The sequence below is a fragment of the Moschus berezovskii genome, chromosome 2 (assembly GCF_049115385.1).
Source record: "Moschus berezovskii isolate FMDL1 chromosome 2, NW_MosBer_1.0, whole genome shotgun sequence".
Taxonomy (NCBI): domain Eukaryota; kingdom Metazoa; phylum Chordata; class Mammalia; order Artiodactyla; family Moschidae; genus Moschus; species Moschus berezovskii.
The window spans coordinates 46,606,052-46,618,645 of record NC_142461.1 but is presented as its reverse complement, the minus strand read 5'-3'; the positions used below and the strand labels follow the sequence as shown (position 1 = coordinate 46,618,645).

General features: G+C 39.1%; 1 protein-coding gene across 1 annotated transcript in view; it reads right to left on the bottom strand.

Annotated features, from left to right (window-relative positions):
* Positions 1-12,594, bottom strand: part of CATSPERT (catsper channel auxiliary subunit tau) — a 144,664-nt gene that overhangs the window by 774 nt on the left and 131,296 nt on the right. Inside the window, exons 14-16 of the mRNA XM_088828336.1 lie at positions 7,149-7,221; positions 5,866-6,132; positions 2,555-5,769 (exon numbers count right to left, since the gene is read on the bottom strand). Of these exons, the coding sequence (XP_088684462.1) occupies positions 2,555-5,769; positions 5,866-6,132; positions 7,149-7,221 (3,555 nt within the window). The remainder of the gene's footprint in view (positions 1-2,554; positions 5,770-5,865; positions 6,133-7,148; positions 7,222-12,594) is intronic.

The window sequence follows — 12,594 nt, the reverse complement described above, 5'->3', positions numbered from 1 at the left end:
GTGGCTAAGTCATGTCTGGCTCTTTGCAACCCCATGACTGCAGCATGCCAGGCTTCCCTGTCCTTCACTATCTCCCAGAGTTTATTCAAGCTGATGTCCACTGAGTCTAAAATATTAAAAAACTTTGGGTACATTCTGAGACTAAACAAATGTTACATTTAAGAAAGTAACTGGAAGGAAATATGCCACAATTTTTTTTAAATGATGGTTGTTTTAGGATGGTGGGATTATGGTCTTTGTTTTCCTTTTTTTTTCAAATCTGTATAATATGACTATATTAAAAATATAATAGTCTATAAGTACCCATAGGAGGGTATGGAGTTACTAGTCATTTCTCAGATTAGCGTAAACTCTGCAGTTTGAGCAGTTTGTCACTTAAAACCTTGCACTCCAAGGGAATAAGCCTGCTTTGATCTGGTGAGAAGGTGGGAGTAGATTAATACAACTGGCAGGTAAGAAGAACTTAGGCAGGACTAAGAAGAATTAGGGCAACCTAACACCCACTACTTTGCCAACCAAGGTCCGTCTAGTCAAGGCAATGGTTTTTCCCGTGGTCATGTATGGATGTGAGAGTTGGACTGTGAAGAAGGCTGACCGCCGAAGAATCGATGCTTTTGAACTGTGGTGTTGGAGAAGACTCTTGAGAGTCCCTTATACTGCAAGGAGATCCAACCAGTCCATTCTAGAGGAGATCAATCCTGGATGTTCATTGGAGGGACTGATGCTAAAGCTGAAACTGCAATACTTTGGCCACCTCATGCGACGAGTTGACTCACTGGAAAAGACTCTGATGCTGGGAAAGGTTGGGGGCGGGAGGAGAAGGGGACGACGGAGAATGAGATGGCTGGATGGCATCACCGACTCTGTGGACATGAGTTTGAGTGAACTCCGGGAGTTGGTGATGGACAGGGAGGCCTGGCGTGCTGTAATTCATGGGGTCGCGGAGAGTCGGACACGACTGAGCGACTGAACTGAACTGAACTGAACTGAACACCCACTCTGGTGTTCTTGCCTGGAGAATCCCAGACAGGGGAGCCTGGTGGACTTCCATCTATGGGGTCACACAGAGTCGGACACGACTGAAATGACTTAGCAGCAGCAACACAAACATAATTTCTTATTTTGTTTGGAAAAGTGATATTAAAGATTGCACTTATCTGAAGGAACTTCAGAAAGTCTTCCCTCTCCAAAAATTATGAACACCTTTTACTTCCTTTTTCCTGTACATGCACGCACACACTTGTTAAATTACTGAATTTAGAAAAGCGAAATCCAAAGTTGAGAGAATAAGCTATGTTGATAATATTTACCCTGCGACTGATTTGCCTTACTGTCTACTAAAGCTAATAATTTGATTTCTATTTTCTCATTCAAAGATAGTTATGCACATCAAATTATCAATATTATGTCATTTTAGAATTTGTGTTTTCCCAACTGTGGGTCATGCCTATTTATATATACTAACAGAGAAGAGCAATGTTCCAGAAAATTAAAATAAGTCTCTTCCATTCCTAGATTTTAACTGCTTTTGCATGGTTTGTATAAAGTCAGGTAGCAGAGGTACCTTCCTAATAGCTTTATGTTAGTATCAAAAATAGATTTGAATTCCCATGTTTCTCAGCACAAGGCAGAGGGGTGGTGATGGAAAAAAGAAGAGTAGAAGCTAAATTCGGAGAGGGCGCTGGCACCCCACTCCAGTACTCTTGCCTGGAAAATCCCATGGACGGAGGAGCCTGGTGGGCTGCGGTCCATGGGGTCGCGAAGAGTCGGACACGACTGAGTGACTTCACTTTCACTTTTCACTTTCACACACTGGAGAAGGAAATGGCAACCCACTCCAGTGTTCTTGCCTGGGGAATCCCAGGGACGGCGGAGCCTGGTGGGCTGCCGTCTATGGGGTCGCACAGAGTCGGACACAACTGAAGCGACTTGGCAGCAGCAGCAGCAGCTAAATTAAACTGTAATTCATAATTCAAGAGACTAAATTCTGCATCTCTCTAAGGCTTAGAAGAAAAACTGGCATGTAATAGGAGCTTCATATTTGTTTCAAAAACAAAATTAAGCGATCTGATAAAAGACTATATATTATATTTCCATGAAAGGTCAATCCCAGCCTTTCTGTAGTATACAGCCACTGCCCGTGGTTGCACAGGTTGTGGGTGCATAACAGCCTCTAGCTGAGGGGTCAGTCAGGGCTGAAACAGCCAGTCTTCATACACATAACTGTGTACTCTGTGCAGGCTGTGCTGTGTCAGCCTGGAGTTGGCCTGGAGGAAAGAGTACTTTTTTCTAATTCATCATCTGGGGTGGGGGGGTCCCTTTTGTCTATTTTATACAAAGGCACTAAGTATGTTAACAGTCTGTTGGTTTTCTGACTACCATTTGAATGAGGCAAGGTGATATCTGAATGTCAGAATGTTTTTAAATTTGGAGGTCTGTATATTTTGGGGGCAATTAAGGTTACACACATACTTGCATGAAGACACATACACTCTACATTAGCTAAAGAACTTTGCCAAATAAAGAAATAAAAGACTTAGAAAAATATTATTACATGTGTAGTTCTTCTTGCAGTCCAATGAAGCAATGTCCTTGGAGCAGATTTTCTTAGATGGATTCCTGTGCTGGGTGGTGTAGTTGGTAATACACTAACTATCTTGTTAAATGACTTTTTTTGTTTGCTGACACGATCTCTTTCTTTTCGGACCTTGGGCTTTAGATTTTCTCTCTTTAGTACTTCCGGGAAGAGAGATGGTTTTGAGTTTTTCTCAGCTATCAAAATTTTAAGCAGTTGTGATTCAGGCACCCAGGCACATTTTTCGTTGCAAGGTTCATTTGGTTTGGTGTAAAGGGTTTGTATTTCTTCTTTGTAATGTGCAAATATTTCTAAATGTTGTTTTTTATTATTGTTATTATTTCTTTTTAATCTCTGACGATACTGGTCTTCTAACGTTAATTTCTCTCCAGCCTCTGAATTGAGGCAAGTTAGATTATTATTTTGCCTGGAAGGAAAAGTGAATTTGTTTACATATTCCACATCTTCATTTGGCATCTTGCAATTAGGAATTCTTTGATATGGTGACAATACTGCTTCAGGTTTTTCCTGTACCATCAACTTATAGGTGTTATTGTGATCCTTTTTGTCAAGAGACTTCATTTTTAGTGTCTTTTCAAAGCAAGCCTTTGATTGAGTTATTTTTGATTTACCACTCCAGTTATGTGGGTCTTGAGTCTCTGTTTTAAATTCAAAATTTTCTTCATGAGGAAACTGCATGAAACCATGTTCTTTCTTTTTTTTCTTAGGCACTGTATCTGTAAGTCTTTCTGAAGACTTATTTAGTGGAATCACTTGAGTGTTTTTGTGGGAACAGGGTTGTACTTTAATTAATCTCATTATTTTAGCTTCTTGAGAATGTCTTTTCTGTTCCTGAATTATTGGTGGATTTTCTTTAATATTTACTAAGGAAAAAACTTCTTTTTCTTCCTTTTTGGTCAACTCTGTTTCTACAAGTCTATCCTCAGGAACTTTTTGTAAAGTGGTTTTCTGAGCAATCTTTGAATATTTATTTTTCTTTTCTGAATGCTCCTCCACAAACTGATTTTCATCTCTTAAAGACAAATCTGGCTTTATACATTTTAGTGGTGTGGAACTAAAATTAACCGAATTTATGTGCTGACTTATCCCCTCTAATTGCCTTTCTGTGATTAGTCCTGATTTTGACAGTTTTTCTATAAAAAGGCTCTGGAGGTATTTGCTTAAATCAGCTTTTAGATCTAAGATTTCATTTTCTGATAAAGCTATAAGATAGTTTTGTAGAGATTTATTTAAGGGATATTTCATGTTTATTTCAAGTCTACTTTCAAAACTCCTGCTTGAAGTATCTTGTCCTAACTCCTGGAAAGATAGTGAGGCACTTTCAGCTCTTAGAGAAGATACTTTTGAGCATATAGGGTCAGATTCTGTCTCTTTAAATAAACTGTTGTCTGAAAGGTTTTTCAGGAAATAGTTTTGGAGAATTTCATTTAAAAAAGATCTTAGTTTTATTTCCAAATGTTTATCTATGAAATGATGATTAAAATTATTTATAAAAGACATGATTTCTTTTACAGTTTCTGAATATTTCTCCAGAAAACTATTTTGTCCTTTTGGTTCTACTTTCTCATTCATCAAATACAGATTTTGATAGATTTTTGGTAAGTCTTCTTTGGTGATATATCCTGATTCTGAAAGCTTTTCTACAAGGTAATGCTGGATATGTTTACTTAATTCAGATTTTAAATTTTTTATTTCTGACTCTGAGAGTTCTTCTAGAAATATATGCAGATTTGGATTCAAAACAGGTTTTCTGTCCAATTTGTCTGCTCTATCAAAATTCTCTTCAGTTTCTTCAAGGTCTTCTGCCTTATTTGGAAAAGGATGTTGAATTAGTCTTTCTAATTCTTTTTCTGGTGGTCTCTTTTCAGATTGATTATATTTGAAAAAAAAGTTAAATATGTTTTTCAAAAAAGATTTTAACATTATTACATCAGAGTCATTAAGTTTACCCATTAATGAGGTACTTAAGTTTTCTAAAGTAGAACTTGTATCATTTTCTTCTCTATCAAGTCTCTGACCATTTCTTGGCAAATCTGGTTTTTTATCTGGTGTCGACTGGTATTTTGAATCATGTGGGGATGTATTTTGGCCTTTGTCTATGAATTCAACTCTTTTAAAAGAAGAAGTGGTTTCTTGGTGAATGATGGTTGAATTCTGGTCTGAAAGAGGTTCTGCTTTGCCTCTGATTTCTGAATAATACTCTGTGGAATCCTTTGGCTTTTCTTCAGCAAAAGCTGTCTCTGTATCTAGCAAAAAACCTTTCTGGTATTCTTTATCTAATTCCATCACTTTGATTATCCCTGATTCTAAAAGAGTATCTACAGGAAATGCCTGTATTATCTGGCTTATAACAGAAGTGGCTTGTGGAAATTCTGTTTCATTATTGCTTTCTTCATAGTGGGGAACTAGAGCATTGGAAGAGAGTGAACTCTCCCAAGCTGTGGGTAACTGACTCTGCGAGTCTATCTGTGTCTCACTCGCTTCTTTCACTCCTTTCGCCAACTCTGAGAAGATTGGTGCAGTGAATATTTGCTTTATAACATAATCATATACAAGGCTATTCAGATCTGGTTTGGAGCTAGATATTTCGCTTTTTGAATGTTTCTTTTTGAAACTACTCTTTTTTTTAATTGGAAAATCTATCTCACCAGGCTGTAAGTGTTTTTCAGAGACAGGTTCCTCTTCTGCCTCAGGAGAATTTCCTGGTCTGCCTTCTGAAAGTGAATCTGGGGGAATATTTTTAATTATTTGACTTAAAAGAGACTTGGAATTTAAAATGCCTCCTTCTGAAAGCTGGTTACTTAAATCTTGAATTTTTTCAAATACTTTATATTCCAAACTACTTGGTTGTTCATCATGGATAACCAGAAGTGGAGAACTGTAACTTTTCTTTCTTGCTTCAGGGTCCATAGAAACACCTGGTGTAGAAAATAATCTATCTGAAAGGTCTTGCAGATTTTTACTTAAAATTGACTTGAGCACCATTGATTGTTTTAAATTTTCTATTTGGGAAGTAATACTTAATGATTTTGAGAGGCGACATTTATGTACATTTACTTTTCCAGTCACTGATGAGTCTCCCTCAAAGTTTGGTAAAGAAACATGTGGTAGTCTTTCTTGTAACATATTCTTAGTGTCTAAAGTCTTTATTGTGGTGATACTAGGATGATGAGCTAAATTACTCTTAGTGTCTAGAGTCTTTATTGTGATGATACCTGCATCATGGGCCACATTATTCTTAGGGTCTGAAGTCTTTACTGTGGTGATACTGGGATCATCAGCTAACTTATTCTTAGTGTCTAAAGCCTTTATTGAAATGATATCAAGATTATGGGGCCAGGTGTTATTAGCAGGTCTTGCAGTTTTTGAATGTGTTGGGTAAGGAGGATCTTGATCTTCATGCTCTATAATCTCCTCACTTAAACTATTTCTACATTTGAGCATATCTTGGTCTTTCCTTTTTTGAACTGACATTTTGTTGTTTATATTCCTTAGAAAAGGATCAAAACCATTCTTGATGTTGAATTTCTGGAATTATAATATTTAAAAAAAGGTAAGAAATTCTGAAACATTTGAAATTTATAATAAAATTTCTACTTAATTTTCTTTGAGCAATCTTCCAATTTATTCATCTTCCTACCTTTTTACCAAGAGAAAACCAACTTTAATTATTTTAAAATATTTAAAGTTGGAGTAATAATAATGAGAATATAGTGCAAAATTTTCCAATTCCTAATGCTTATACTATGTTGTGTTCAAGAGCTTTTTTTCTATCTGAAAGATTTTGAACACTTAAAAGGCACTCATCAACAGTTTTTCTTTAAGAACTCCATTTCCAGTGTTAACTGAATTTACTTAGACAAAAGCTAACATCATAATCTAAGTCCTATCCATACAAATATTTTAGTAGTAATGGGGGTAACTTTTAAAATGCAAAGCAAGTAATAGATATTCCATTAAAAGTATTTATTAATGATTGATTTGGGAACAAAGATCATTTGAGAATTTAAACAGTGATGACCTTAGTATGTTACAGTAGAATCTTGCTGTTTGATATATATCATATATGCCTCAGAAACTGTAGAAAACAGTACAAAAAGTTCCAAAGTACAGTGAAATGTCAGTGTAATAGTTACAGGCAATTTTGTAGCTCTGAGATCAGGCTATTCTATTATTGAAATAGCCTTTCAAAATGAAGTCTCTTATTCAAACTCTTTGTTCATACAACTTCTCTATTATTCAATTTAAAAGGCAAAATGTGAAATAATCAACCTAGTATTTGTTTTAGTTCATATGGTTTTCAAATGTTAATTGATACCCAGGCGACAGCATCAGAATCCCTGTGTTTTTTTGAAAAATACAAATTCCAGGCTCCATTTCCAAATTGAGATCTATTAGGTCAGAGGTGGGACCTGGGAATGTGTATTTTTGTAAAGATAGGTGTGTTTCCAAAGATAGGTCTGGTTTTGGAACCACTGAATTATACAAAGTATTAGAGAAACCTATTATTAAGTATAATTGCTATTGCGATAAGAAAACTCAGGACCTACCTGATATGCTGGTTTGAATTCTGTATATTCTGGTTTGAAACGTGGTGAAATATATTCTTTTGGTGAGAAAACCACCTTATAAAAAGAGAAGTTTTAATTTTAGACTGCTTGTAATGAAAGGATATTTCCCAAGGCAATTTTACTCATTCAATAGTTATTAAAAGATATTAAACATTTTGAAAACTAAAGAAATATTTTACTCATAACTACTGTAATTTGCTAATAATCAAAAGAAGTTTATATCAGACATATATAATAATCTTCACTTCCCGGACACTACAACACTCTCTCTATTGAATCTGTAAAACCAAAATAATGCTCAGCAACTTTAAGCAGAAACAAAAGTAGAAAAGAAAACAGAACTGTTAAAACAAAAGTAATCTAGTTTTAAAAGGTTGTGAAATGCTTTAGATAATAAGTGGCATCTGATATTATATTGGGACTTCCCTGGTGGCCCAGACGGTAAAGCGTCTGCCTACGATGCAGGAGACCTGGGTTCAATCCCTGGGTCAGGAAGATCTCCTGGAGAAGGAAATGGCAACCCACTCCAGTACGCTTGCCTGGAAAATTTCATGGACGGAGGAGCCTGGTAGGCTACAGTCCATGGGGTCGCAAAGTGTTGGACATGACTGAGCGACTTCAATGTCAATGCCAATGATATTATATTGAGACAACAATTTCAATGACTCTCAACCTGTAATTGTTAAATGGGTAACTACTGCCTAAGGAAATACTGCTAAGTCAAGGTGTACAGGAAAATTACAGAAACACTGAATTTTGGGAGATGGAAGACACTTTGTATGAGTGTGTGCTCAGTCACGTCCAGCTCTTTGTGGCCTCCTGCTCTGTAGCCTGCCAGACTCCTATGCGCATGGAATTTTCCAGGCTAGAATACTGGAGTAGGGTGTTATTTCCTACTCTGGGGATCTTCCCAACCCAGAGACTGAACACATCTCTTGCGTCTCCTGCATTGGCAGGCAGATTCTTAACCACAGCACCACCTGGGAAGCTCAGAAGACACTTTAGAGATAATCAAGACCTACTCTTTGTTTTACACAAGAATCTGCAGTTGAAGTTACTGCCCTAAATTACCAGATTAAATCCTAGGCATTCTAAATTTTCATCTGATGTGCCTACTACCACACAATGAAAACTGCAGTGAAAGACAATGGTGCTTTGAAAATATCATAAGAGGCATGTACACTTCCAACCCATTTAGAGAAAACGATACCATCTCTTTGTAGAACACTTAGTATTATAAACCACTTTTCTATACACTGTCTCCTTTAGTCTGTAGATGCTTCATTATATATCAAGTCAGTTAAAATAATTCAATGAATGATGCTTTCATAGATACTTTGGTTTAAGTATTTGTTAATATTAAGCAGTCAATAAAAGGAGATCAGTCCTGGGTGTTCACTGGTAGAACTGATGCTAAAGCTGAAACTCCAATACTTTGGCCACTTCATGCAAAGAGTTGACTCACTGGAAAAGACTCTGATGTTGGGAGGGATTGGGGGCAGGAGGAGAAGGGGACGACAGAGAATGAAATGGCTAGATGGCATCACCGACTCAATGGACATGAGTTTGAGTGAACTCCGGGAGTTGGTAATAGACAGGGAGGCCTGACGTGCTGTGATTCATGGGGTCGCAAAGAGTTGGACACGACTGAGCGACTGAACTGAACTGAACATGACTTTATTCTTATATCTTCAGCAGCTTCCCATGTTATGTTATTCACTACCGTCAGACAGACTCTAAATGATTTCTCCAAGTATCTCAGAATTCCCCACTACAGTTTCTCTCCTCCAGAAAAATATGTCTAACTCGGAACTCTACAAATACATCTCATTCTTTTCCACACCTGTTTTTGTGTTCATTTTCTTTTTCTTTGAATCTTCCATAATCTCTCTTAAAAAGTTTAAATTCTAACATTTGAAAGTTTGTTGCTTTAAGTGAATTTAGTAGAAGAATTAAAGGTAAATGAAATATGTCTGACAAGGAAGTGGAAGAATAAGTATCAGGAAAAAAAAATCTCATTTTTGAAAAAAAAAAACACACACAAATAAAAACTACCCCCTAATATATAAGCCTGGAAAAATATATGAAAGGATACAAAATGTTAACATTGTTTTCTCAAGGGAGAAAACTCTGGAAGAAAGGAAAGATGATGACACTATTAACTTTTACTGTTAACTCTATATTATTGATTAGATGAACATCCAATACTTTTGTGAGTTAAAAAATCCAGGACAGTTGTAATTCAGTCACTAAGTCAATGTCCAACTCTTTGTGACCCCATGAACTGCAGCACCCCAGGCTTCACTGTCCTTCACTATCTGAGTTTACTCAAACTCATGTTGAGTCAGTGACACCATCTACCCATCTCATTCTCTGTCACCCCCTTCTCCTCCTGCCTTCAATATTTCCTAGCATCAGGGTCTTTTCCAGTGAGTCAGTTCTTAATGGTGGCCAAAGTATTTGCGTTCCAGCTTCAGCACCAGTCCTTCCAATGAATATTCAGGATTGATTTCCTTTAGGATTGACTGGTTTGATCTCCATGTTGTCCAAGGGACTCGCAAGAGCCTTCTCCAGCACCACAGCTCAAGAACATTAATTCTCTGGCTCTCAGCCTTCTTTATGGTACAACTCTCACATCCGTACATGACTACTGGAAAAAGCATAGCTTTGACTATATGGACTGGCAAAGTGATGTCTCTGCTTTATAATATACTGTCTAGGTTTGTCATAGCTTTTCTTCCAAGAACCAAGTGTATTTTAGTGGCTGCAGTCACTGTCCGCAGTGATTCTGGAGCCCAAGAAAATTAAATCTGACGCTATTTCTCCAAATACCCTCCAGGGAAGCTTGGTTGTCACACAGAGCATGCCTATACAGCCAACATACTCCTTCATTCACAAACATAAAGCAAACCAACAAAACTCATCAAATATGTGAGGAAAATCAGTATATGTAAGTGAAGGATCAATAATAATAAAAAGAACTAACCCCAGAGTGTCTTGACTTCCTACTTTTGCCTTCTAGTCCCCTATAATGAAAAGAACACCTGTTTTGGGTGTTCCTTGTATGCAGAGTACATCATGAGAAACACTGGGCTGGAGGAGGCACAAGCTGGAATCAAGATTGCCAGGAGAAATATCAATAACCTCAGATATATAGATGACACCACCCTATGGCAGAAAGTGAAGAAGAACTAAAGAGCCTCTTGATGAAAGTGAAAGAGGAGAGTGAAAAAGTTGGCTTAAAGCTCAATATTCAGAAAACTAAGATCATGGCATCCGGTCCCATCACTTCATGACAGATAGATGGGTAAACAGTGGAAACAGTGGCTGACTTTATTTTTTTGGGTTCCAAAATTACTGCAGATGGTGATTGCAGCCATGAAATTAAAAGATGTTTACTCCTTGGAAAGAAAGTAAGACCAACCTAGACAGCATATTAAAAAGCAGAGACATTACTTTGCCAACAAAGGTCTGTCTAGCCAAGGCTATGGTTTTTCCAGTGGTCATGTATGGATGTGAGAGTTGGACTATAAAGAAAGCTGAGTGCAGAAGAATTGATGCTTTTGAACTGTGGTGTTGGAGAAGACTCTTGAGAGTCCCTTGGACTGCAAGGAGATCCAACCAGTCCATCCTGAAGGAGATGAGTCCTGGGTGTGCATTGGAAGGACTGATGTTGAAGCTGAAACTCCAATACTTTGGCCACCTGATGCGAAGAGCTGACTCATTGGAAGGGACCCTGATGCTGGGAAAGATTAAGGGCAGGAAGAGAAGGGGACGATAGAGGATGAGATGGTTGGATGGCATCACAAACTTGATGGACATGGGTTTGGGTGTACTCCGGGAGTTGGTGGTGGACAGGGAGGCCTGGCATGCTGCAGTTCATGGGGTCGCAAAGAGTCGGACACCACTGAGTGACTGAACTGACTGAATTGAACCTCAGAGTAAATAGAGCTATTTCTGAGGAATGCAGGGGGAGAATGACCCTTGGAAAGATTCAAAATATTATCCTCAGAAATATTTAGAAGGGCATTGATTTCCACTTAGCTATATAATAGGCATGTCAAACTTAATGTATACATAATAGGATTCTAGATTACCTCCCTGCTCCCCTCCTCCCTCAAAAAAAAAAAAACCTTGGCTTTTCTCTATTTTTACTCATCTCAGGTAGTGGTGTCACCTCTACTGAATTGTTAGACCAGAAACCTATGTCAACCTTTCTCTCCTCCTCTTCATGTGTAAGCCAGCATTAAGTCCTGTGGCTACTGCCTTCAAAATATATTAAACATCCAATCATATCCTACCGCCACCTACTACCCCTGCAGCACATTGTCTTTGAAAGGAGGCAGGACAAAATATGAAAGATAAAAAGAGAGACAAAAGAGTTAGGGATGGAGACCCGTCCGGGGCAGGGAGGTGGGGGGAGTCTTAAAAGAGTAGATGTTTCCAAACACTAGGAAACCCTCTCACGGGCAGTTCTGTGGGGAGTTTTGGAATCTCAGAGGGCGACATAACCAGGAGGAAAAAGTAAATAAATAAAACCCACAGATTACACACCTAACTGCAACTCCCAGGGGAGAAGTAGCCCAGACGCTTGCGTCCACCACCAGCAAGCAGGGGCTGAACAGGGAGGCCCGGGCTGCATTGCTTAGGGTAAGGACCGAGCCTGAATGCCCTGAGGTTAATCTGAGGGAGCTAACGTGAGATAGCAACCCAAACCATGGGATAGCCAGAGAGGGAAAATTTAAAAAAAAAGAGGAAAGAAAGAACTTTCCCACGAAAAGCTCTAACCTAAGGCACTGCCGGCCTGCTCACAGAACAAAGGACTAAGCAAATACCAGAGGAGAGTTAGCTGACTGCGGACTGGCCCATCCCCCACCAGAGGCTGGGAGGCAGGCGGGCGACAGCCAGAAGGAAAGAGGCAAACTTGGCCTCAGAGACAGCATCCCCTACCAAACTGCAAGCAGGCTCCCAGTTGCTAACCAAGTCTTCTTGGGGTCCTGGACGGTTGACATCCATCAGGAGGGTCGCAGCCAGAGATCAGCATCCCAGAAGACACACAGTACACCTGAGATGGCACTCCTGCTGCTCATCCAGGAAACCGAGCGGCTGGGACTGGGAGGTGGTAAGATGCACCACCCAGCTGGGAAGAATGCGCTTGCCAAGCACCTGGTTTCCTGAGCTGCTCCAACCTGGAAAGGGCACAAAACGCAAGCCCAGCTGAGTCTGTGCCTTTGTGGAGTACCCAAGAACCTGAACCTGAGTGGCACAGATCTGGGAAGTGCACGCAACCCAGGGCCCGCCTTAGGCAGTTCCCTGGCAAAGCAACCTGGAGCCTGAGTAGTGCAGACCAGGAAAGCACACACGCTGTAAGCAGGGGCAAACCCAGTGTGGCCCAGACACTGCAAGCACTCCCCACACACGCCAGTG